At 40.6% G+C, this 27,665-nt stretch overlaps 1 protein-coding gene across 1 annotated transcript in view; it reads left to right on the forward strand.

Annotated features, from left to right (window-relative positions):
- Positions 1–3,240: 3,240 nt before the first annotated feature.
- LOC104267222 (EF-hand domain-containing family member C2-like) overlaps positions 3,241–27,665 on the forward strand; it is a gene marked incomplete at its 5' end in the record, with an annotated part of 28,599 nt that continues 4,174 nt past the window's right edge. The window contains 6 exons of the mRNA XM_009864947.1: positions 3,241–3,406; positions 4,416–4,558; positions 10,704–10,900; positions 15,770–15,903; positions 21,412–21,609; positions 22,182–22,274. Coding sequence (XP_009863249.1) covers positions 3,241–3,406; positions 4,416–4,558; positions 10,704–10,900; positions 15,770–15,903; positions 21,412–21,609; positions 22,182–22,274 — 931 coding nt within the window. The remainder of the gene's footprint in view (positions 3,407–4,415; positions 4,559–10,703; positions 10,901–15,769; positions 15,904–21,411; positions 21,610–22,181; positions 22,275–27,665) is intronic.

The raw sequence follows: 27,665 nt of genomic DNA on the forward strand, positions 1-27,665 counted from the left end.
AGGCAGTGAGGCTGTACAGCTGCCGCCGCGTGCGTGAGTGCGCGTGGGGTGGGCAGAGCCGCGCGTGTAGGTGTTAGCGCGGGGCACGCCGGGAGTGCCTGGCGAGGCGGTTTTGTCAGAAGGCGCGTCAGGGGCTGAGCGAAACAGAGGCAGTTCAGTTCAGGGGCTTTGCTGCTCAGCTCCGTGTCTCCTCTGAGAGGCTGCGCTTTCGGAAGTTAGCAGCGTGCTTTTGCAGCCAGTGCCTGCCTCTAGCAGTGCTGTCACCTGATGTTTACGGTTACTGCCAGTGACAGGGATGCAGAAAGGCTCTTGCTCATACTCACTCCTGTAGTGACCAAGGCCACTGCCGGAGCTTGTGTAACACACTGGGGGTGCTGGGAATTAAAAGGGGACACAAGGGAATAAAAGGAGTCGTAAGGAAGTACATGGTTGCACCTTCTTGGAGGAACAGACAGGGCAGGGGACCAACAAGAGTATTCCATTCCATACGTGTCATATTCAGTATAAAGCTGAGGGATCACAGGGGATAAGGCCTCTTTTTCAACAGCTGGTAAGTGAGAAGGACTCCTGTCCATTCTTCTGCCTTTGATCCAGATCCTGAGCTCAGGAATCCAGCTCTCTCTGGTTCCCCTCTGCTGCTGAGCCTGGGGCTGCCCATGTGCTGCTTGCTCTGCAGCATCAGTGGGGACTGATGTCCGGGGGGAGACATGTCAGGTTTGATAATGGCTTCATATATATTTGTCATTATTTTCATCATCCCCCTGTTAGTACTGTTATTGTTTTATTAAAACTTTTTAGTTGTCGTTTCTAAGCCATAAGTCTCTCTGCCCCATTCTTTTTCCCTTCCCGTTTTGGAAGGGAGCAGAGTTAGAGAGCATCTGTCAGCATTTAGTGGCCGGCCCAGCCCTAACCTTCAACACAAGTGGCATTTGGAAAATAGCATTTTGGTGCATATTTACTCTTTCATGGTGAAGAATTCTTGGAAAACTCCTAATGGGCTTTCTTTTGCATATTGTATGCAAAAGATGCAAAATATTTTTTGGCCTTTGTACTGCTGAATAGCAGAAAGGGCACATGTACTTTTGATGGAGAAAAATCTTGGCATAATTTTGCAAATCTCCTTTTTGACTGATTCAGATGAGGGTACTGGCTTTTCGAGTCAGGCCATATTCTCCTAAGAGCTAAAGGCCAAAGGAGATCTCACCATATTTTCCAATTAAACTCTGACATCTGAATGCTTTCTGTATTTTTGAACTTCATACTGCTGTTAGGCAAGACAGATTTTAAAACAGTGTGTTGCTGTAATCATCTGATATAGCCATGTTTAAAATATTTCAATCACAAATCAATTCAGAAAATGTTCCCAGTGACAGCAGTTTTATCGTTTTCCTCTATTTGGACTGAAACCTATGCTACAAGATTAGATAATTCATCTCTCTTTGGTTCTGGGTGGAAAAGTTAAGTTTTAAAGAAAAACCTTTCTTTTATGGCATCCACTTTTATACGCTGGTTGCTCTTCACGTCTTGAGCGAAGAGTTTGTGATCCATCTTCTTCTGTTTTGCCTCGGGGCCACTTATTAGCCCAACCAGCTCTCCCTTCTTCAGGGCAGCATCTCCAAGCCTACCTAGGTGTGGAGATGCTGCTGCTCCATGAGGCAGTGCTGTGCTGGTTGGCTCTGACCTTCTTATTGCACCCATGTTGGTGCTGGAAGGGCTGTGTGCGTTGTAGGGGCCAGCAAGGTGGACTTGAGGCCACAGCAAAGAGGGCCAGCTGCTACCTCGCTTGCCCAGAAATCAAGGAAAGTGACTATTCCCCTCTGCTCGGCATTCGTTAGATCTCTTCAAGGTATTGTGTCCTCTTTTGGGTCTGCCAGAACAGGAAAGACATGGACCAGTCAGGGGAGGTTCAGGGGAGGCCTCAGGCAGGTCAGGGCTGAGGAACACCCTGGGGAGCAGGACTTGGTCAGCTCGGGAGGGGCCCCGGGCAGCCCATGGGTGGGGAGGTTTCTGAGAGCAGGCAGCCTGGCTCTTCACGGGGTACATGGCCGGAGATCTTGCAACAGCATGCATGAGTGGAAAGAAGAGGCTCAGCATTGGGTATCAGGAAGGACTTTCTTCCCTGGGACAGGCTACCAGGGCAGGCTGTGCAGGCTCCATCCTAAGCCCCAACTGGATACAGCACTGAGCAGCCTGGTCTGGACTGAGGCTGACCCTGTCTTGAGCCGGAGACCATGGTAGAGACCTCCCGAGGTCCCATCCAATCTGAATTAGCTTGTATTCCTATGATTTATGTCTTCATTTGCCTCAGGTCTGCCCATTTACTTTTTCCAATATGCAAATTACATTTTTCCTCTCACCTTTTTTATTTTCCATTAACCTCATTTAACCAGCAGACTGTATTACTCAATTGAAGTTTTATCTGGACCTCACTGGCAGCTAGAAGCTGTGTTGCAGCGGAAGAGCAGTGCAGGGAAGCAAGAATGGCCCAAATGGTCCAGCAAGGTTTTCACCAAGAGCAGAGTAAGAAGGGACCACAGGACAACAGGTGTTTTGGGAGCAACCTCTATGGGCAGTGAGTGCAGATCCCTGACCAGACATGTCTCTGCTGAGTCAGGAGAGCTCCCGGTGTGCATCTGGGGTAACCAGGATTGTCGATCAGTGTGAGGAGAGACTTGAGACTGGGGAAAATGAGGAAGATCAAGGCTTCTGGAACTCTGGATAAAGTGAGATGTGGACTGAAGCTATTGGCTTCAATGTAGCAAATTCTTTTCATATATGTATGATTTAAATAATTAATAAAATCTTATTTATTTATGTATTCATTTTCCTCTGGCAAAAAGCAGAGGGCAGGAAATGCATAAGCCAAGTATTTATTCAATCATGTTGTCTCAAAGGATAAAGCTGAAAAATTAATTTAGAATTGTTAATTTATTATTCTATTCCATTTTGAACTTATATTTGTCTTTCCATTTGCCTGTGTATCTTAATGAAATTGTCAGACATTTTAAGATTATAGGTGGAATTATGGAACCCTTGAAGAAACAACAATTTTTCTGTTGGCTTCTGTGGAGTCTTTTTTCTACCCTGTAACAGTAGAAGGGATCCTGGTTTGACTTTGATCAGTGCTCTGTTACAGAAATAGGCTAATAAGTATTCATGCTGGAAGTTTAAATCCTTAATAAAATAGCTTAATCAGAACAGTAGTAAATAGGTATTGTTGTCTTCTTTTTTTTTTAATAGAGGATTTCACCCCAGTTCCATATAAGGCTCCACCACCTCCAAAACCAGAAAAAATTTTTCCTCCTTATACTGGATTTGGTTCTGAAGAGGATTCTCTGTGCTCCTGTATGGGTCTGCTTCCCAAGCCTCCCCAAAAAGATTTCAAGAAATTCATGGAGAAAGACAGGTATTTCACTGAAAAATAATTCCATTTTTTTAAATTATGTCTTCTTGTGAAGGAGCTAAATGCTAAGTAGGGATGTCATTTTTTCAGCAAAATATGCAGTATGTCAGAGTTTTAAGGAAGGTGTGCATGAGGACTGGTTTAATGAAATGGTACTCCAATGTCCTCCAAACTCAGCAAAACTTCTCTTTTGAAAAGGAAAATATTCTGACCCTCCCATCCTCTACTTCCTTCCCTTCTGCTGTCTTCAATGGATGTTTGATAGAAGTCTTAGCCCAGGAATTAGTCAACAATTTTGTGTGCTTCAGCAGTCCAACACTGATTTGCTTTTCTGTTTGACTTTTCGACATTTACTTTTTCTGTCTGCTGTATTTTGTGCAGTTTACTGTAACAATATGAAAGTGTTAACCCTTTACTTCCCATTATGAAATGGTTTGTCAAGCAGTGGTTGTTGAAGCGTAAGCGGAAAACGAAGTCATGTGGTAGAGATGCACCTGAAGAAACTCCATAAAAGAAGAAATCTATTAGAAAAGTCCTGGGAATGTATTGGTAGTGCATATAGCAGTACTGTAAATAATTTAAAACACTATCACTTAAAAAATATCCAACTAGTGGTGGGCCTGATTTTCTAGAGATAATCGTATGTATTGCTTTTCAGAATTTGATTTGAAAGTATACTTACCTACATGTGTTTCCATTATAAATTTTCTGGAAATAAACCTGGAGCTTGATTGGCAACTGAACTTGAATATAAATTCATTCCAGACCTGTGACAGAGAAGTAATTTTCCACTGAAAATGATTCCTTTCTGTCTGGCTTACTCTAGCTGATTCTGTTAATTTAAGCTGGAAATGGTTTTTGACAAAGTAGGGAATCTCAGGCCATTTCCCTTCTTGGTCCAGGAGTAACACAATTAATATGTATTACGAAACTCAAGAGAATGCATATCTTAGTGATGAAAACTTTTTTCATATTCTCTTCTTGGTATCTCACCTCTTTTTTTGCTTTTCAGAAGTGGCATGGAAAGTAACATCCTGCGGTTCTGTGCAAAACTTGTTACAGATAGTCCTGTTGACAAGGATCGGAAATTCATTATTTCCTACTTCCTGAGTGATGACACCATTTCAGTTTTTGAACATACACAACAAAACACAGGTAAGATGTCGTCATGTCTTGCAATCAGTCCCAGTTACCCTGCTCATTTGATTAGAATTTACAGTAAACGTTGTGGCCAGGCTCAGCACTGGCAGAAGCAGCAATGTGGATTTTTTAAATGCAATGGGAATTACATCAGCAGATCTACTGCACTATCTTGCATAGCCGTATGTCATGGTAATTTATAAACTTCATCACTCAGAATAATGCTGTGCATTGGAAGACTGTACTTTACAATATCCTTTGGGACCTAGAAGTTTAATGCATTAGAACTTCTTCATGTTTAAGTCTGCAAATTTGGCCTTTAAACATTTGCTTTTATGTGGATAACATACAGGAATCTTATTGTAACTCATGATAAATAGAGACAGGAAATTTAAGACATCGAGAATGAAAGAGTAAATCCTTTGTTTTGCAAGCTTGTATTAAGGCTTTGGTAAACTTATATAGCATCCATTGTATAGAAGCAGCTCATGAAAGCAAAACAGCTGTGGTATTTTTTAACATACTTTATCATTAATCATTTAGTGTTTAGCATATAGTGTCTGTGCTAGTATCTGTGTGTGTCTGTATAATACTAAACTGAATTTCATAGCCACACTACCAGTTTTTGAGTGACAAATGCTTTGTTACTTCTCAGTTGCTTGCATTTATCCTATTGCTTGAGCATGGTCATACAGTGTTGTCATGGTTAAATTCTTTTGACCACTGTTGTCTTTTGTTGTCTGCCTCCAACTGTGGATATGAAAGGTTTTGTGATTTTCAAGCGTCTTATTATTTCCTCGGAGTGTCTTGTACACGAATGGAAGGACACGGCACTGGGAAGAATGTCAGGAAGTCCTTCTGTAACTCAGAGAGATGCGGAAGCCCTGGCTAAGCATGACCCTGTTGGAGGAATTAGGGTATTTCTGTGAATCCCACAAAACATATGCAGCAACAGTTTCAGAGCAGTTCACAACCAGAAGTGCTCTAGTGCCTCTTAACATGTGCAGTTGAAGGACTGACTCTTAAAATCTGCTCTCAGCCTCTGATAAAACTATAGAGAGAAAAAAAGAATCAGGAAATTGCATTCTCTCAAAGACAAAGGAAAAAGAGTAACAGAACGTTTCCTTAGTTACTGTGTTAAACTCTTGTGGAACCTTGTGACTAGCTCTTTTGATACTGCCTGATACTGCACTGCTGCCAGTGGTGCTGCGAAGTCATTTGAGTGCCCTGCACATGAGTAGGTTTTTGGGAAGGCTTCAGCCTTTTCGGCGCAAAGAACTTCTAATGGCACCTCTGCTTGTATTCAACTATATTATGAATGCATAAATAGGGACCTCACCACCAACTAAAATACAAGCAGTTCTCTGAGAAATGTTTTGATGATGTGTAGAGAACCTGCCTAGGCTTCAGTGAGCATTCCCAGTTAGCCTTGCTCCATTGCAACATTGAGATTTAGCACTGCTTATAGCAGCAGCGTCCTGTCATCATTGTTTTACTAGTTTCCTGCCATCCAGTGGCCTGTAATTTATGCAGCTTCTCTTTTATTACAGTTAAAGACACATACAGTTATGTATATGTTTATTATGTCATGCTGCTGTGAAGCTCAAGAGCAACTCCTTTCTCTGCTAGTGAATGACATGTTTGATTGGCATCTTTTATGTCCAGAGATGTAAAGGATGCTAAGGGTACAGCTGCACTGTTAAATTCAGTAAGTCCAGGGAATAGTTTGAATCTTGGACCCCAATCATAGGTATTGTCTGTTGGGTCGTTCCTGATTCTCCTTCGCACCATTCCAAATAGAGAAGGTCTCAGAGAGCCTGGGACCACTCTTGGAGTTATAGAATGTGTTGAACCTGAAGGGACCTTTAAAGATCATCTAGTCCAAACCCCCACAATGAGCAGGGACATCTTTAACTGCATCAGGATGCTCAGAGCCCCATCAAACCTGACCTTGAATGCCTCCAGGGATGGAGCCTCCATCACCTCTCTGGGCAGCCTGTTCCAGTGTTTCACCAGCAGGAGGATGCTTGACTCCAGGAAACTCTCCTGCAACGCAGTAAGGACAAGGCTGCACCTTTGGTTTGGCTTGCCTCACCCTTATTGGTCATCTAACATTGTCCCAAGAGGTTTTGTGCTCTCAAAAGTTAGGGTCTTTCTGCCATACGGAGGGGCTGCAGTACATACCCTCAGTTTTATGCTGTAAACCACCATTCTGTTGGACGGCAGCACAGCCCTTGCATGCCTTCACACGATGTGAACACACAGAAATAATAGTTGTGTCTTAAGACCCCAGATTTATCATATAGCACCCAGAGCAGGGCCAGAGCCACACACGGTGCAGTGCAGATGTGGTCAGTTGGCCAGGCTCTCAGCAGCAAGAGTGTCAGGCCAGAGATTGCTTCTGGCCTTCTTTTTGTGTTTGAATGAGAATATATTCTGAGAGTGCAGCTGGGAGCCCGTTGGACATTGCTAGTCAAACAAAATGTGAAACAATAAATGAGCAAGTTCCCGTACCAACAATAGCAAATGCTTTAAAACGCGTATGAAAGACAAGTGTCTGTAAATGGGTTCTTAACTTCACTGAGATGATGAAGCAGATAGAGTAGCTGGCTTTCAGAGGTGATAGAAAGGTGAAGTGAAAGGATGTCTCTAAGAACTGGCCATTGGAGAGTTTGGTGAGACCAGCCTTGAAGAGGCAGGATAAGCAGTAGGAAGGGGGCAAGGCAGAGCTGGAGTTGGAAACATGCCTGGGATGGCAGAAGGTTTTGTTCCAGCTCTTCTTCTTTCTTCTCTTTTTCTCTGTTTTTTTTTTTCCAAGGGTTTTTCATGTTTGACCAACCTGATAGCCTTTTATGAGGACATAACCAGGTGGTTAGATGATGGCCATGCAGTGGACATGGTTTATCTGGATTTCAGTAAAGCATTTGACTCTGTCTCCCACAGCATCCTCGTAGCTAAACTGAGGAGATATGGTCTGGATGATCAGGCAGTGAGGTGGATTGTGAACTGATTGTAGGAGAGAAGTCAGAGAGCTGTGGTCAGTGGGGCACAGTCTAGCTGGAAGCCTGTATTAGTGTGGTCCCTCAGGGGTTGGTACTGGGACGAGTACTATTCAATATATTCATCAATGACCTGAATGAGGAAGCAGAGTGCACTGTCAGCACGTTTGCTGATGATACAAAACTGGGAGGAGTGACTGACACACCAGAAGGTTGTGCTGCCAGTCAGAGAGACCTGGACAGGCTGGAGAGTTGGGTGGGATAAGTGTAGCATCTTGCATCTGGGAAAGAATAACCCCATGTACCAGTATATATATAGTAGGGCCCCATGTGCCCCTACACCGGAGAGCAGTGTAGGGGAGAGGGACCTTCAGGTCCTGGTGGACAGCAGGATGACCATGAGCCAGCAATGTGCCCTCCTGGCCAAGGAGGCCAATGGCATCCTGGGATATTAGAAGGGGAGTAGCTAGTAGGTCGAGAGAGGTCCTCCTGCCCCTCTACTCTGCCCTGGTGAGGCCACATCTGGAATATTGTGTCCAGTTCTGGGCCCCTCAGCTCCACAGAGACAGGGAACTGCTTGAGAGAGTCCAGCGCAGAGCCACAGAGATGATGAAGGGAGTAGAACACCTCCCTTATGAGGAAAGGCTGAAGGAGCTGGATCTCTTCAGCTTGGAGAAGAGGAGGCTGAGGGGTGACCTCATAAATGTTTATAAATATGTCAAGGGTGGGTGTCAGGGAGGATGGAGCCAGGCTCTTTTCAGTGATGTCCAATGATAGGACAAGGGGCAACGGGTGCAAGCTGGAACATAGGAGATTCCACAAAAACATTAGGAAAATCTTTTTTCACTGTGAGGGTGACAGAGCCCTGGAACAGGCTGCCCAGGGAGGTTGTGGAGTCTCCTTCTGTGGAGACATTCAAGTCCCATCTGGACACATTCCTGTGTGACCTACTGTAGGTGATCCTGCTCTGGCAGGGGAGTTGGACTAGATGATCTTTTGAGGTCTCTTCCAACCCCTGACATTCTGTGATTCTGTGATTCTCTTTTCACTATCCCTCCCTTATTTTAGTCATGTCTGAACAGAAGTTAATGAGTTTCTGTGAGGTTAAAGAATAAGAGCACTTTGCAGAAGTCAAGTAAGAGTGTCTAGGAAGAAGGAGTAAGGCATGCAAGATGGGAGTGAGAAGAACATCCATGCATGAGAAGGAAAAGTGTTGAAGTGGCTGGGGTGGGAGAAGAGTAAGTTTGAGCACATCTTAGAGAGGCACTAAGTTAAAACAGTAGATGACTCTGCAAAAGACAACTTGACCACCCTTTTTGTGCTATATTTGCCTTTTTATTTGCATGAATCAATACAAATTGGCAAGTAAAAGTGTTTCAAATCTCCATCCTAGATTGAAGTAATAAGTTGCTCTTACTTTTCTCAGTCTAGTAACCTGAAGGTTGCAGAGAATTACTACACACTATTATTAAAACTGTGCAACTGTATTTGAAACACAGAGGGATGGACATCTTGAAGCACTTGTTGAGATGGGGGTCAAAACGTGAGAACTTTGGCTCCCCATGCAGAAGATCACAACCCCTTTTTTTACTCAGTGTAAGACCAAGCCAACAGCTGTACAAACACCTGCAAAGTCTGATCTGATCTTAATGGAAGCTGGTCTTCGGTTGTGGTGTTTATTTTGTGCTTTGAGCCTGGCTTTTGTAGATTTCCATCAAAAATTCTCATCAGGTTTCAGTGTAAAATCTCTAACCTAATGAGATATTTTTGTTTTCCTTTATACCTCTTGAAATATACTAACCCGTAACATTTAAAAAAACAATTGTGGGACAGAAGTATTAAGGTTCGTTTCCAATCTAAGTGCACAACTGCAGGGACATAGAGAGACAAGAGTGAACTTCCAATATTACAGAGACCTGTTCTGTTTAAATATTACAAACAGTTAACAGGATTATATAACCTAAAGTTTCATATTTATTTTAATAGTTAAGTGGAAAGAAATGCGTTAAGATTAGTGTTAAATTAATGATTTGAATTGTTTTTTGATTCAAGCTAGATCTGACCATTACCATAGTGTACTTTTTTTGTCTTTTGCTTTTATGGTGCTAGCAAAGCAATTAAGACAAGACATCTGATCCGTCTGGTTTAACAGGGAGTTTGAGTTTCACATTAATTCATAATTTTTACTATAAAAGGCATTTTATTACACTGTTCCTCAGCTTGTTACTGGACTTGCATCATTAGCTAATATGTAAGACATCATTAAATGTTAATAAACTGTGCTTTTTGGCTTTTGGCTTGGAAACTCAAACACAAACAGGAAACAAACCCCAGGCACACCAGAGTTGTTGCAGGGCACATATCCTGATGAAACTAAACGTGACAGAATGTTTTCTAGAAAGCCTGGTACATGCAATGCAATTATGCGGTGCACCAGAAGATATTACTGGAAAGCAGAATGTTCTTTTTAGCATCTTACATACCCTTGAGTACGACATGTAGTTTCCAGTGGCACAAATAAAATCATTATAATGTGAAAAGAAGTAATGTGACATACTCAGCTCACAGGGGAAATAAGAGATCACGTTTAAATTGCACTGACAGAACAGCATGTGGAAGATAGTGTCATGTCACTCCTACTTTTTTTTTTTACATTCAGAATCCCTTAAAAACATGTTAGAACTACAGTGCACCAGAATTCACGATCTTTGTTAGGACTAGGCTATTCTAAGTTGTGATTTTTTTATTTTTCTTTTCTTGCTTTAACAGTTCAGGGATAATTGCCTGCATCTTATATTTTGTATCTTGCATTTCTCAAGGGTCAGTTCCAAGGCTGGGAACAGGGTTATGGGAACAGTTTGAAGAGGCACATTTCTGTCCGGCTTTAAAGAGAAGAAAAAAAGGGAAGGTGTTTGGCAGGCATTCCAATGAGACATGGCACTGAACATGCACAATGTAATTGTTGCTGCGGATGCTGGCGGAGACAGTTCTTTTAGCAAAGAGAGGGATTGGGAGAGTACATTATGAGACAATAAACTCAAGGATGAAAACTCATATTTAAATACAAACCAGCCGGTTTGGGGTGTCTTTTGGGTTTTCTTTTGTGGTTTACTTTTCCCAAGTAAAGCCACAATTAATTATTTACAATTCTATTCCCATAGGGATACTTGGTGGGAAGTTCTTGGCAAGAGGTCGCATTAAGAAGCCCGGGCAGGAGCTCTTTAAGAGTGAGCCATCTGAATACTTCAAGGCTCAGAATCTGTTTGTTGGAGCCACAGTTTGTTTCCATGGTCACAACTTTCTCTTGGTGGATGCTGATGAGTACACATTCAACTACATGGAGAAGCATGCAAATGAGGTGAAGCAGACTCTTGTTATTTTCTATTATCTTTAAGGACTGTACCTTATCTCTGTTTTTCAGAGCTGTTTGTACCTAGTTTCTTCACCCAAGGTGCTCTCTGTCTAGCAATGTATTTAGATGTTAGTTAGGGAGTGCATGCAAGCCTGGCCACTCTTTACTGTCCCCTAAATTGATCTGACCTGTGTGGAATTATAGATACTGACTGCTTCCACAGCTCTCTGTGGTAGGAAGTTGAAATATGTGATGAAAGAAGTATGTTTTGTCTGTTTTAAATCAACCTCCCACTAGTTTCAGTGCTAGTTCCAATGTTTCAGGGTTTGGTGAAGATCACCATTCATCTTATTCACCAACTTCATAATTTTGTAAAATCTCAGACATTTTTTCCCCTCAGCCAAATCCTCTACATTTAAGAGTCTCACCCTTTTTAGTCTGTTCTTGCAAAATGACTGTGCGATACGGAGACTGGAAAGGTACTTGAGATGTGGACGCATCCACTTTAGTCTTCCTGATGAGGCTATTTTGTTCCCTGATTTGATTTTTGGAGTTCATACATATTTGTCTGCCAAAATGTTTTCCTTATCATGTTAGAGATCAGTCAGGAATTCAAGCCTTCAGTTTGCACTGAGTTTCACTACCTTTTGGTGTTGCCTTCAGAGGAGAGGGCAACAATAGAGAGCTGGGGTGCTTCTGCTGGTAGATACTTTATATTAGCAGTCATTACACAAGTGGCTGGTGAAGAAGCCCTCATTCACCAAAGCCAGAAATGTATTCAATAAGAGGAAATGGATTGTCCTGTAACAGTTTGTGGGATTTTGTGTTGGTTTGGTAAGAAATGTAGATTACTATTTCTTCTTAAAATGAAGTTTGTGCTGCAATATTTGAATAAATGTGCTCCTAGTATACTTGGAAATTCCTGTTCTGTGCAGCTCGGACCCAGTTGCTCTGGGCCAGAATGCATTGGATCAGGAGCTAAGGCTTCTCTGTATCCCAGTCCCTTTTCTGGATTGTTCCTTCATAGAATCATAGAAACATCAAGGTTGGAAAGGAGCTTAAGGGCATCAAGTCCAACTTACAAACTTGAACCCTAAACCATGTCCTGAAGTGCCACATCCAGCTGTTTTTTAAACATGTCCAGGGATGGTGACTCCACCACTTCCCTCAGCAACTCATTCCACCACCCTTTCGGTGAAGAAGTTTTTCCTTATATCCAATCTAAACTTCCCCTGGCGCAACTTGAACCCCTTCCCTCTTGTCCTGTCGCTATTCACTAGGGAGAAGAGGCCAACACCTGTCTCACTACAGCTGCCTTTCAGGGAGTTGCAGAGAGCAATTAGGTCTCCCCTCAGCCTCCTCTTCTCAGCCCCAGCTCCCTAAGCCTCTCTTCATTCTAGTCCCCTAATCATTCTGGCTGCCCTTCTCTGTACCTGCTCCAGCACCTCGATGTCCTTCCTGTACTGTGGAGCCCAGAACTGCACACAGCACTCGAGGTGCGGCCTCACCAGTGCTGAGAATTGGGGCACAATCACTTCCCTGGTCCTACTGGCCACACTACTCCTAATACAGGCCAGCACCTTCTTGGCCACCTGGGCACACTGCTGGCTGATGTTCAGCTGTCTGTCTTTCAACACCCCCAGGTCCCTCTCTGCTGAGCAGCTCTCCAGTCACTCCTCCCCAGGCCTGTAACGCTGTTGGGGAAACAGTATGATCCTGAACATCAGACTGACTGGACTAGATTGACTTTGCTTCATAGCTTGTGGTGATGAGGCAGGAGGAATTGTGCCTTCATCAGACCTTCTCCAGAGCTGCCCTTTTGCTTAAGCTCACTGAGAGCACACGTAGGGAAAATACCCAGGAGGCTTTATCCGGCTGTGGTCCTCTGCCCATTTTTCCAGACTTTTTTTCCAGCTGGAGAAGGGAGAAGGTTCTTTAGTGAAAGTTTTAACTGTTCTCTGGCTCCTGACTCACCAGAGTGAACCTGGAGGACTCCCAAGACTCTGGCAGGCCTGGTGCAGTCTCAGGGGTGAATGTCCAGTGATTTCAGAAATTTCACCAGTCCTGACACCGGGGTGCCGCAGAGACAGAGGCAGCCCTACCCTGTGCTGCCTTCAGGCCACACGTGCTGCCTCCCATTCAAATGGAAATAGCATAATGGTGTGATTTTTTTTGTAAATTAACGTGGAGTTAGCACCACCTGCATTCCCTGAAATAACAGGGAAGGCCTGCAAAATGCTTGTTGATGTAAAATGCTATGACTGCTAAATGCTTTAAGCAGTGAAATACAAAGCTATATACAGTGTTTTCTTACCGCTGGACCGTTTCTCTTCCCAGCAGACTCAAACCCAAAGCTGGTCTCCAAAATGCCGAGTGCATTGTTGGATTGTAAATGTTCTTTGGAAGTGCTCATTGCTTCAATTATCTTGGGTGAAACGAGCTCTGAATGATTGTGTATTATCAAAGTAAAATCTGCAAAATGAGAAGAAGCAGCACTAAAACTACTTCTTTAAAGTGAATTTTGAAACGTTCTTTACACAGTTAAGATTTTATAACAATGGGTAGGAAAAAAGGTTTATTCTCCTAATGATTGGTGCTTTATTCACATCCTTTGAATAGAGCTCCAGAAGTAAGGACACACCTTGTTTGCCTCAGTTCATTAGAGGATTGCATATTCAAATCACAACAACTTCAGCAATTATTAGGGAAGAGCAGAGCTGGAAGATAGTTTGGAGAAAGGAAAACAATTTTAAGATGGCTTTTTTCAGTATGTTTTCTGAAAAAGATGGTGAAAGAAATCCATATGGAGTGTTTTTCTTGTGGAAAATGCCATTTTGACCACATTTCTATAGGCATACGTTGATTTAGATGAGATTTTGATTGGTAATCAGTCCAGGTTGGTATTGATTTTGCTGTAATTGAAACATTTATCTGATATCATGTAAGGTACTTGGAAAGTTTTAATTTTCAGTTACGAAATTTGATTGTTATTTTTTCAAGTTATGGGGAGAGAAAAATCATTGAGTCTTGTAATTTTAATTGCCATCTATACTGAAAGCAAATTTAAAGATCTAATTCTCAAAACTTTTCAGCACTTTTAGTTTCTTTTCCAATTTGAGGAAAAAAATGTATTTAGAGAGTGTAAATTTGCATGCAAAACAGAACACGTGCTATGCAGAGTCCTACTGGTACTATCCAGGTTTGAGGTGGGTTCTTTCAGGCCAGGTGTCACTGTGCCTCCTTGGAAATGAATTCATCGTCTCTGAATCAGTCTCAGCTTTTGAACTTTGCAGTCTTTTGCAGCACAAACATGGAGGTCGATTTTACTTCCATTGAATTAAACTTAATAACCTTAAGCAAGACAATCAAACAAAATTAGGGTGTGACTACTAGCATGTCAGCAATTGCATGAGAAGGGGGCAGAGCAGGTAAAGAGATCTTGCCATGCTGCTCAGATACTCGGTGTCCATGTAGGTGTTGGAAGTATGGAGTTTAGGGAAAAAATGTAAAAATAACTGCTTTGATAATCTAGAGAAGACAGATTTTTAAATAGACAGAACACCTTGTCCATCTTTAAATACTCTGCTCATTGATTCCTTGTGCCTAGTGTTTTCCAGTCTCTGTTCCTTGCTTTTTCAACAAAAAGCTATGTGCTTGTGGCCCAAACAGTAACACCTTGTGGAGGGGCTGAAAAACTTACGGTCTCTCAAGCTTTTTCATCACTGGTCCAGCTGCTCCACACCAGTTGCTTCCATGGCTTTGCAATGCCAGGGTTGTACCTGTGGTTTTGGCATAGGCAGCAACTGTCTTCTCTAAATCTGAGCATGTTACCTGCAACCACTACATTTATTAAACTTGGATCAATTTTTAAAGCTCTGGCATTGTCATGGGGACTTTAGCTACCCTTTTCTAGATCCCTTTGAACTGATGTGTAGCTGTACTCAAGACTTCAGCATAACTGGGACTGAGGCTCAATTTCTGTTGTGATTAGGTCCCTAATACAAGTCATTCCACGTTTCAAATAATCACTAGTTAAGCAAACATTGCTTACTGGCAGAAATGGAAGAAAACTATTTTCTGACAGTTCATTATGCGGTTAGGCACACCATGACAGGTGTAAGGATATATCAGATATTCACACTTGGACTCAACTCCAATGTAATGACTCAATACATACATGTTTTATGTTAAAAATGGATATAGCAAATAAATCTTTGGTAGAGCTCTAACAGAATGATCTGACTATAGGATGGAAGCCTTGGTGCTCCAATTCTATTTATCTAAATTCAAATTTATTTTTATGTCCTATTTGGGAAGAAATAAGCATTGTTCTTACATGACAGGAAAAATTGGTTCCTAACGAATTCCCAGTCTGCTAATTCTGAATATATAAAGCAACATAGTTTAATATGAATATGGATATCCTTTGGAACAGTTCGTTTGAACTAGTAGTGAAAAGATTAGTTTTAACTTGCTGAAATTTATTAATTGAGAGTTAGGGGCACCAACTTAAAATGGGGACCAAGATATTAGAACTGTGTTTTAATTTTTTCTGCTTCTGCTTTAACAATATGACGTTTGAAGCAAAAGTGGATGTTGTTTTATATAGCTGGAATAAGCTTCCTGAGAGTGCATGGTCTGATGATTTTTGTTTATTTTTTATATTCTCAGTAGGAATCAGTTTCTTTCAGTAGCAAGCTTCCATCCAGCCTTAACACAGTGCTGATTTCTGCACCTGAAGTGAGACAATGAAGAAACCTAATAATTCTTAGCAGTTCACCGTTGCCCTGCATCTTGACAACTCTTGCTCGTACATGCATACTTGGTTACATAGTGGTTATCTCTTTAAACTATGTCTTGTTTTTCTCTGTTAAGTTCTCCGTGGCTGATATCGGTTTCATCCTCAAGAAACTGAAAGACCTAGCCGAACCTCATTCCCGAGAAATCAGACAGCTGTTTGCAGCCACTGACCCTGAGCATACCAAGGTGATACAGTATGACCCTTTCAGGTAAGACAGTGGATTTTATTTTTCAGTATTTAAGGAACACACATTGCCCAAAAATGCATAGAGCATGACTGTTTCTTGATGCTTTCTGCACATGTTAGCTGACAAATGGCATACATTTGTTTTGCATTTACTTGGAGACTATGTGTGAAAAAGAAAGTGAATCCATGCCCCAGAAAAAAAAAAAAAGAAATGTGATAGTTTCAAGTAAGCTGAAAGGCACAACTGAAATATGTCTACTTTTTATGGAGCTGGCACAGACTGTTGTGAAGAAGGGCAAATCAGCAGTAATATATACACTGAAAGATAAAGAAACTTTGTGTAATTCTCTGGACAGACTTAATTAGTAGTTTTGAAATTCAAGAAGGTATGTTTGAGGTGCCTCCTGAAAATGGTATTATTTGGGGTTTGAATCATGGATGAAGAAGAGTCTTTGTGGAACGAAGGTGTATTGAAAAGACAGAATTCAGTGGTAAGCATCATTAAAAAAACAACCTGGAAAGCAGTAGTGAGAGCAATAATTAAAGATTTAGTTGCAATTTCAGCATAGATAGGGAGAGCAGAAAGCTGGATTCTGGCAGTGATCCAGATAGACAATGAGTGAGTGTATAGATACTCGAAAGAGGAAATCATGCTCAAATTTTAGTTTGTCCCACAGCCAGAATACTTGAGCATATGAATTGTGTTTGGTACAAGTAAAATTAGTCATGTGGAACAGAGGAGTTAATTTTACCTAGAAGCATTTGGTTTTCACAGTGGGTCATGGATCAAGCCAACTGGGACAAAAAAGAAATGCGCTCTCCATCTCACTCCTCCCCACAGCTCCATTTCCACAGTGATGTGGAGGGAGAAAATTCAACTAAAAAGGCTCAAGGGTTGAGATTAAGGATAGGGAGTGCAATAATCTACCATTTAAGGTGATGGGTAAAGAACCAGAGAGACTTGGGGAGAAACGACATAGATTTAATTCACCACCACCTTTTACGAAGTAGGGTACTGAGAGGAATACATCAATAAATACGACCCAATCTTAAATACACAGGACAGCTTGAAATGAGATGAATCCAAAAGAGAGAGATAGAACAATCGGGTTGCCTCTTAAATACTCTGATCACAGAGGCACTCGCTGGCCTGGCCCTGGCCGGAGGCAGGTCTGACTCCTACCTGGGAGCAGGCGGGGGCTCTGTTCACATACAGCTCTACCCCTGCTTTTTCTGAAAACCCTTCCGGACTCAAACCCATGATACAGTAGTAATACACTGTGTATTTAGAAACTGTCCTAATAACTAAAGTATGCAAATAGATGTGTATTGCATGGAATGCCATCCCTATAGGAATGTTAACAAAGGCAGAAATTGCTTCTGAAATATCTCAGAAGAGAGATAGAACAGCAGAAGATTCTTCCAGCAATTCAGAGTAAAAGTAGTGAGAGATGAAAACAGGCTGGTATACAGAAATCAAAAATATGTGATTAGAAGGTAAAGTTTAAACTAAGAGAAACCACAGTTATTGGTGGCTTGTGGACAAAATATTTCTAGACTCAAATGTTTTACTCAACAGAAGGAAGATTTTGAACTGTTGATTGCATTAAGAGGGAAAATATTGTAACTAGGGTAAGAAGGGGAGAGATTTGACAGTTGAAGTAGAAACTATAGCACTTGGAAAAGGTTTTTTTAAACAATGACTGTTTAAAATCAAATAGTTGTGGATTTAATTCAAATTCTGAAGTAATAATCTGCAAAACTTTATCTTTGTACATGCACTAAGAGCAGGTCAAAGTTTCGGAATATTTGCATGACGAAATTGGTGGAGCACACTTTTAGAAGATGATTGTGCTTTTGAAGAGCAGGGAGAGATTTTTATTTTGCCAGGAAGAGGCTCAGTTGAGTGTGAATTTAATCGCAGTCATATTCTTTGCAGCCATGTACGGCCCAGCTCTTTGGTTTGGGGTAGTGCTGCTCTGTGGCACGCAGTAAGATCTCTCTAGTTATATGGTGCTGAGGCACTTGGTTTCAGCAGCAAAAATGCAGTAGCCCATGAACAAGAGAGAAAGCAGGGGAACCCAGTAATCAATGTTTTCTTGGCTTCAGTGCTCACCTGGGCCAGCCCGAGCACCTGCTCATGGCCTGCATCCCTCCTGGGGTGGGACTACAGGGGATCTGGCAGGAAGCATTTGCACTGCCAGAGGAAGAATTTACCTCTAAAGAAACGTTGAACTTTTGTGCTTTATAGTGGTAGTAGATTTATTATATCCAGTAACCTAAAGGCTCTCTGTTATCCATGTATCTTATTTTAGAACGAAAGAAACATTTTTAATGACAAGGACGAGAGCACTTTGCATCTGTGAAGAGTCAAAAGGATATTTTTCTGTGAATAGAATATGTGTTCTTCTTAAAATTTTATAATGTCTTGTGTGCATCACTGTTTATTTTTAATCTGTTGTGACATTTCTTGATTATAACTAAGTAAAAATGAATATTATCTGTGTGACTTCAACTAGTGTGATAATCCTCTTATATTACAGTTAAAGCTTTACTGTGCTCTGAATTTGACTGTTCAGATTTCTTCCTTGCTACCTATGTAATTTTATATGAGTTGCATTTAAAAATAGACCTATTAATATGATGTAGTGAAGCAGAATTATAGTTATACGGATTACTTCAACTACTTTCAGAACTCAAGTTTACAGCACATCGTCTGGGAAGTAAATACATGGCGTACACTGAAGCCATCTGCTAAGCTATTGTTAAAACCATTGAAAGCTTAGTTAAAAAGAGAAGGAAAAAACCCTTAAGACTTAGATGCTTGTGCATCATGTGGTCCTATCCAGACTGGTTTTGCTCATAAGCTACTGGCAAGACCATTGACTGTTGGAGACAAAGAACTATGTGGGTTTAACAGAGATGCGTATCTTCAATTCAACTTGAGAAACAGCTCTCTCAGAAGCAGTTAATTATTATTTCTTCTTTCTCTACCAAATTAAGATCGCAATCTGTCTTATTCTTCTAGAGCAACAACAACAACAACAAAAAAGTAAAACAAAAGATAACTCAGCTATGGAAACAATTGTTGCCGCGTGTTTCTTTTTGTCAGGAACAATTTAGATGTAATTCTGTTTGCGAATCTTGGATCTCGTTCAGTAGTCCCTTGCAATCACTAAAATGTTCCTTAATTCCCAAATGAGATGATCATTTTGTCTGGGGGGTGTGGTGACTTGATTGTCACTAACTGACTTGAGAAAGTAAAAGGCCTTTAAAATCCTGGCACTGGAAAAATCTGTGCCATGTATGGAAATTCAGTCTGTGGAAATACTCAGGTTGATGATGTTATCTACATGCTTTCAGCCAGCCCAAGCGTTTCGAGTGCCAGGCTTATCGGGCAGTATTGTCCTCTTCTTTGTGCATGCAGCGGTATTACTGCTGGCTTCACGAAGAAGAGGCTCCAGTTTTGACTGGATCTCTGAATGCTCCCTCAATATAAATAATAGTACTCAGTAAGTGGAACAATAATACTGACGAGATAATGGTAATATTAATAGATGGACCAAGTTTCAGTCACTGAGTTTGCATAATCTCAAATAAGGTTTGCTACTGTCAACAACTTGTCTTCTCCTTTTTATTTATCTCCTGCCACTGCAAATAAAGGATCTTTCTGATTTATTTAATATGAAAAAAGCAGCAATTGAATTAAAGGAGACACTATACAGTGTTTAGCATCCTCTTTTTGAATAGCTGTATAAGTGCAATCACATTCCATGGAGAGTTATCTTTATTTGAACAGGAATGCACAAACCTCTGAGACAAAGCAAGTGGAAAATTAGGTTTCTTGATAAAATTTTGCAGTTTGGAGGGGTAGCAAGTTTCTGTGCTTTCCGTTCACAAGTGGATGTTAAGAGATTTATTCAAAAATTTAACTGTTCTCTAGCCAGCAATTTGAGGCTTGTGTCAGAACTTTGTGCATCACTAGTAATTTCTTCCGTTTGTTTTCGAAGGTCAGTATACAATCACAGTGACGCAGTACCCTCAGGGGTACTATAAGGTACGGCTCTAATTGCATCAGCAAGTACACAGAAGTTTATTCTTAGTGCAGTTTATCAAAAAGCATTATATATAATTTATTTAATTTTGACTGAGGCACATAGGCCTATGTTGATGCTTGTTAAAAAATTCTGTTGAATGTGAGTTGTCCAGAGGCAGATGTTTGGGGTCGTAATGCCAATGTAGTTACATGAAGACAGGTTTGTCAAGAGGCCTTGTAGCAGCTGAGGCAACCTACAGTTTGGGCCAGTTTTTTCCAGGAGAGCAGGAAGCCTCCCAGGTTCCCTTGCATACCTCGCTACTGGTGTTTTTCTTCCCTTATGTTGTGTCAACATTCAGGACATTTGAAGAACTCCGTAATCACTGAAGGCAGCAAACTCCCCACTGCAAAGACAATGAGGTCTTTAGTCCTTCTCCTTTTCTCCACCAACAATATAAAGAAGAGGGAGATGTTCTGAATGGTAATTACTAGTCCCGATTAAGCTCCAAAGCTTGTGTCCATTTGCTGATGTACTACAAGTCCCTTCAGATACTTACCCAGAAGTCACTCCAGCTCTATTATCAGCAACAAAGTCTTGGTATGAATGGGAATGACTAGTCATTTGGTGTCAGCACTGGCTGACAGCATCACTCGGATCTCAGGAGTGTTTCTCCTTCCTCAGATCAGGCTGGTTTGTCTGAGCAGCACAAACAATCTTGGGAGGGGGCGTCCCAGGCTCTTCCCTGTATGGGATCTGATTCTCTGCTGATAGCTTCCAAGCATAAACTGGCCTTGCTACTGCCTGCTGTCTTCATTTCTTGCTAGGAGGGCTTATGATGATAAGTTGGGTGTAATTTTCTGTCTTCTCTCAGTGACCAGTTTGTGTTTCTGTTTCTCCAGCTTTCCTCTGAAAAGCAGCCTGTTGGGGCCAGCTTTCACAGTGTTTTGTGAAGTGTAGCTTGGCACTTGATTGATATTCTGTTCCCTGTTGGGATCTTCTGCCCCACTTCTCCTCTGCTGTTGTTAATTCTCCCTACTTTATGCAAGTGTTGTTGGGCATGCTTTGTGTTTAGAAATAATTATTAATGTGCTGCAGAATGCAAAATGTAATTAGGAACAAAGCAGGGTAGTACCTTGTTAATTCACTGTCTTGTTTGATAAATGCAATGAGAAGATTAATCTCTGCTAATATTCCATGCCAGTGTGCCATCTCTGGTAAAAGGCCTCGCTCATGATAATTATGTATTTTTGTATGTATAGCCAGTTGTTGAGGAAGAGTGAACATTCTGCAAAAGTTTAAGAGTTCAATTAATTTCAATTATAGCTCCTTGAAAAGACCTGGATTTGATTTTAAGTAGATACATTCTTGAAATCTAAATACAGCATTTGATAATGAGTGAGCTTTAATCCTTTCTTTCCCTGGAATTTAGTGGTTAGTGACTGTTTATAACTCCTTTACTTAGAACTAATGTAGTCTGCTGCTTTTGCAAACAGGCACTTGATAATCAGTATCACTGGCGGAGCGTTTTCAGAACATGAAATTATGACTCTTGGGCGCTACTATGGTGTGAGAGATGAATATGAAATGGACATCCACTTCCTCCTGGCAGTGGCTCAAGAACAACTGAAGAAAAATAGCTTTGAGAATTTTGAACAACTGTCTGCGGTGTTTCTGGACAATGACCGTGAAAAGTAAGTTTCCTCTATTTATCCTAAGCTGTTATTTGGGAAACTCTGCTTGTCAACTGACCTACTTTGTTTGTTGCTGAGCTTTGTGGCTGAAAAATGTTATCTGTAATATTAAGCTTCTTTCAGCACTTGATATTAGACAAGAAAAGGATAGCCTTTTTGTCTCTTTTTCATCTTGTTTGTGGACTATTTATTATAGCTGCTACACAGCACCTTCTAGAATGTAAACAGATGCCCGTTCATGGGGCAAAACACAGTATTTTATATCAAAGAAGAAAAACAGTGATTTAAGGGAAGAAAAGAAAGGCTTTTTGGCTGATTCTTTATATGAATCATGTGCCCTTTTTGTTCTCTGAACTAAGGACCTCGGTGTGGTGGAGAGAGGCTTCAAGTTTCTTCATGTGCAGTTCAAGTTTCTCAACTTTGTAACAGTGAAATTTCATAGAACCTTGCTTTTTTTTTTGCTTCTACCCAGATATTCCTCACATGTTTTCCTATTCCCAGCAACAGCCACTTGAAGCAGATCTGGAAAACACCTAATGTACACTTCTCACCCTCTCTTTCTGTTTGTGTAGGTGTGGAGTGCTGCCCCAAGACACGTGCAGGACTATTTGCAAGTCCTTTAGATTGCCCCTGGCTGATGATGATCTGCAAGCTTTACTGACCGTGTGAGTTAAGTGCATTGGTGAAAATCGCTGCTAAATACCTTCTGGAGACACAGTTCTTAAGAATTCATCATTTAAATAATATTAATCATGACTTTGTCCCTATACAGATGCAGACTTTCCTATTTACAGAATATTTAAAATCAGCTGAGGTGCATCCATCTTAGGTACTTCATTTTGTCTGGCATGGTGGATCATCTGGGTTTTGCCAGAATTCTGTGGAATTGTTCTTGCGGGAATCAGCTACTGCTACTTCTCATTATCAATGAGATTCACTTCTTTGTTGCATTAGTTGTTTCTGCATATTTGTAAGGTAAAAATAATTTTATAAAAGCACGCTATGTGAGTTTTAAGAAACATGCCAAGATGAAGAAAATGAAATGTCCTTGAATCAAGTGGGCAGCATCAGTAGTAAAATAAAAGTGTTTTTCTACTCCTGTTAATCTCAACCAAAACGTTTTATTGTAATTTTTAAAAAGGAAGAGGAATGTTGGCAATTTTTTTGTATTTTTCCCTTAGCATAAATTGCAATTAGACAAATTGCTTGGCTAGCTGTATTAATGGGAATAGAAGAAAAAAGAACTAGTACTCGGTGTGTTTATATTGAAGGCCAGAGTTCAGAGTACCCTGTGGTGTTTCAAACACTGATGTCATGCTGAGTTTGGTTTTTATGGCCAGATTTTTTGGTAATAGGTTTAAATGCACGGGTGTCTTCTTTCCTTTGTGAAAGATCATAGAAAGTTTTGTCTGTACCTTCATAATATGTTAAAAGCAGGAGCGAGTCTTGTCTTCTGCCATGTTTAGATGTTTTCAGGTAGATCTGCTTTTTGATTGCAGGAGGAATTGCAAACTAAGCATCTGGGTTTATCAAATAATGAAAAGACTCTTGTGAGGCAGAAATGCGGAATCCATTTTAATAAAGCATCTTTGTACTGCAGGCAAGACTTCCTACTTAAATCATTATCAACAGGAGTGGTTTAAGAAGCCTAAGGAGCTATTTTTCACTAAGCCCCTGTTTCCAGACCTGAATAGGTCCCTACAGTAGCCAGATAACTGATTTTGGCAATTTGTTTGCTGTTCATCACTTCTGATGGTTGGGTTACAAGCATTAGTCATCACAAGCACGTCTGAATTTTAGCATTAATCTAAAACTCATTTTTTAGAACTCCCACAAAGGTGCCCAGCACAAAAAGTGTTGGAGGACAATTGATGTCCTGTATTAGACAAGGGATTCTCATAGTTTCCGCTTCATAAAGGCTGAAAATGAATAGATGCACAGATAAGGGCCTCGAGGTTTTCCGTTATGTACTACCTCAATGCTGATGAAGAACAGACAAGCCTGATGCGTCATAGGCTCCAGAAATATGTTGATTGTTTGTGAATTTATACAAGGGAAAGCTTTTGTGAGGTGACCCTCTTCTCTCTGGAAGAGCCTCAGGGTAGGCGCTTAAAAAGAAAACACCCCATACATCATAATAAAAATTAGAGATAAGTTTAGAGGGCAAGGAGGAGACTAAGGACTGATTTCACCCAGCTTTAGCTGGGTACCCATGACGGCTGAATTAATTAGGATTCAGCCGCTGTAAGTTCTTTCTGTAGGCGATGGAGAAGGAGAGAGTTATCTCCTCGGCCTGTGCAAGAGCTGGATTTCTAAATTAGCATCCATTTTCCTTTATTTCTAAAGGGGCTGTGGCCAGCCTATATTGCAGATTTCTGTATGAGAAGGGTAAATGGTGTGAAGCTGAGCCTTAGAAATCGTAGTGTGAGAAGTACCTCATATGGTAGGGTGCTACGTGCAATGTCAGTTCTATGCGACTGCGTTAGCTGCTCTGAAAGCTGGCAGCTTCTGCAGTGAGTTGCTGCACCACAGGTAAGAAGAAAGACTGTCTGTCACATTCTTAATAATGTGCGCAGCTGGCACTGCGTGGTAAATTTATTATTTGGTGAGGATGCAGAGTCAGGGATTGATTGTTCTGAAGTCTGGAAATTGAGTAGAGTTGGCTGAATGAGATTTAGACTTTTCCTTTAGCTTCCTGTAGTTTTCTTCGAGGCTAAAGAAGCATGAAACAGGCAGGTTTATTGTTAATGAAGAACAGTCTTACTCCTAGGGAGGATGCAATTCAGTGTGGGCAAAGTTTGTCAACAGTATTTTTTCCCTGTTTTTTTGGGGGTTGGGGTTTTTTGTTTGTTATATTTTATTAAATCAGAAAACATGTAGTTCTGTGTCTATTGATGTTCCTGAAGTGTTGCTGAAGTGGTGATAGTATTCCTACTGTGTGTATCTGTATTTATGAAGGAAGAAGATGGTACAATAGAAGTTGTTGGATTGATTCCCACAAAATCAGTATATGTAGCTAATGCACTAGCTGGACCCTATTCAGCTATAAAATGATGCTAGAAAATGTGATCAGATAATAGCTGAAGACTGAAGCTGTATGTTTATTCAGCTTCATTATCTGAGATTAGGTGTCAAAGACTTTCTGTAGGACTTAATGGTTCTATTTTTCTATTTTGAAAGGTAATACTCTTAAAGTATTTATTATTTACATTTAAAAATTATACAGCAATGATCTGTCACTTATTAAAAGCACGAGATGGGACTAGAAGTTACTGTGTAATTTTGTGGTCACCTCCAGATGACCCAAGACTTTGTTTACTGTACCCAAAGACCATTCAGTTTCCACAGAAGAGCAGGGAGAATTAGCAACAAGACTGAGGCTTCATAAGATCCTTTCATATTGCCTGTTGAAAATAAATTCCTATTTTTAATTCTGGGATGGTGAAATAGTAGAATGCAGGTACCTGACATTGTGTCTATTTTTCCAGTTTGCCTGATCTGGCTTGCTAAAAAGTATTTCCTTTCTTCATCAGCATTTTTTCACATAGTTTTTGATCACAGGGCAATACAGACTTTTAATCACAATCTATTAAGCAGTGCAGACAGTGCAGACAGTGCCAGAAAAGCTACAGTAGCCATTACAAACGTTTTTTCAATTTATGCAGGAATAATGAACAATTATACCTTGTTTAATAAATAAATGTTGCTAAAGTGCTTAAATAATGAATTTAGGGTTTTTTTTTCTGTTTTTTTTTTTTTATTTAATGCAATGCTAAGTGTGTGCTAACAAGGACTTAAAAAGATGCAATTCTGTGCAAACAAATGACAGATAAGAAAAGAAAAAATGGAGGAAAGAAAGGATGACAAGTTTGCATCAATCATTCCACATTAGCTTAATTGTTGAGCATATGTCCCTATTTTTAAAAATATGTCTTTTAATTTCTGTTAAAAGCGGCTGTGTAGTTCTTCACCTCTCCACAGTACCAGGGTGAGGCTGTTGGACTCTTCAGAGGGAGGTTTGTTGTTTTGAGAAAGGTCTTCCCTCGTGTCTCAGGTAGCAGCACCTGCCAGGAGTGGGCCTCCGGCACCCTCATCCCACTTCTCAAGTCACGGCCAGGCCAGGCCAGGCCACTCCTGCCTACACGGCTTTTCCATGCTTTGTGTCTGGGTAAAAATTTTTTGTGTGATTGCCTACCTGTAATGTTTTTTGGGAGCAGACCTGTTTTTTTCAGGAAGCAAACCCTCTTCTCCGGCTACAGCAAGTGTCCAGGTGACAGGAGCAAGATTGGAAATGGTCACGAGATTGTTCTCCTGCACTCTGCCCTTTGCTTATTACCTTTCATGCCTGAGACTAGTTATGCCATTTGTGACGAGAAAACTCTTTAGCATTAATATTTGGATCTCTTAAAAGAAATTACTTCTGTTATTCAGGATGCTGAGGAACTGATGGTTCAATTCATAGTTGTTCAAGATGTGAGTAAGTGTATATACAAGATGGTAGCCATTTCTTAATTCATACTGATCAACTGCATTAACTTCACCCTGCTTACTGTTTTAAGTCTTCTCATATAAGCAGTTTATGACAGTTTAGGTGTATGCCCGTGTTCTCGAAGAGTGTCATACAGGCTGAAGAATACCAACATTTTCTATAAGGTTAAAGCATTGTGATGCTTCTCCTCTATTATTATCAAGTTAACTTCTTAATATATGTTATTCAGAAGCAAGGAATTAAAAAAACCCTCTACATGTACATTAGCTTTACACATAAATGTTCGTGTTACAGATTACCTGATTGGAAAAAAAGACATATTTGTAAGTAGCCTTTACTCACCAAAGCATCCTCAGGAATGGTCATAATGTGATTTAACCCGACTTTTCACATATCTGGAGTATTTCATGATGAGAATATTTTTAGAAGCAGAAATGTGCAATTATTTCTGTAATGTCAAAGAAAAAAAATAACTCTGCAAACTATAAAAGGGATAGGAGAGTGACTTTCATAGGCAAAAATCACATGTATTGGTGAAGGCACAGGGCAACACTGAAGAGAAGCTTAGTTTCAAGAGATCTTTGTTGCATCTTCTTGATAAGAGAAATCTAATTTCCTTTCCTGAAGAGCACTTTCAGTTTCAGTCATATTAACTCCAGCCAGTGAACTGTATGACATCTCTGTCCTAATAATGAACCAAGTGATAACATCTCCTGAGTCCATCTGGATAGTCTGTCCGGAATTGCAAGTGTGTGCTTTCAGGAGATTGATACAATAGGTCACAGCAGGAAAGAGATCTAAAAGTGTAGATTTCTGTTTTTTTTTTTTCTTTCAAAATTACTCTATTTAAGCTGCTTTCTGTGGCTATTTGAATATGGGATTTAGGAGCCCTATTTCCTCTGCCCATGTTCAAATCTTTGGTTCTAGTTAACTTTGTGCCCATGTTGTTGTGTCAGTTTGCTAGTGCTGTCACATCAAAGGGCTTTTCATGTTTCCTGAAAGCCAAAGCAATGCTTTCCTTGACTTCATTGCCTCAATATAAACTGTAGGTAGTTACACGCCTTCACATGTTCTTTGTTTAAAAACTCTACTTACAAGTTCTGCGTCTTGGCGTAAGATTAAATTTTTTGACTTTTCGCAGAAGAAAAATACATATATAGTAAAAGAAAAAAATAATTGTCGTGATAGTTCTGAAATTCAAAATCTGTGTGCCATAGATTTTTTCCAGGAGGTATAAGCTTTTTCTTATCTTGTTACTTCTAATGTAAAAGTCCTTTCTTCTCCCACTTGCCACCTGCAAAAAAACCTGAAACAAACAAAAAAACCCCAGTAGTGTGAATGATAATTTTCTTGCATATTGAATATATTCCCCAAAAAGTAAGGCTTTATGAAAATGTTAACTTGTGTGTGAGCTGTTACAAAGCAGCAAGCTGTCATAGGAGGTTTTCTCATGACAGTGTTTCAGGCCCCTCTCTAATACTAGTAACAGTAGCATTCTTTTCTGGCTTTGCTTTCATCTTCAGCATAACTCACTGTACTTAACATTCTAGTTTATCACTAGCATCTC

Source organism: Apaloderma vittatum, unplaced genomic scaffold (assembly GCF_000703405.1).
Source record: "Apaloderma vittatum isolate BGI_N311 unplaced genomic scaffold, ASM70340v1 scaffold8542, whole genome shotgun sequence".
NCBI classification, from domain to species: Eukaryota; Metazoa; Chordata; class Aves; order Trogoniformes; family Trogonidae; genus Apaloderma; species Apaloderma vittatum.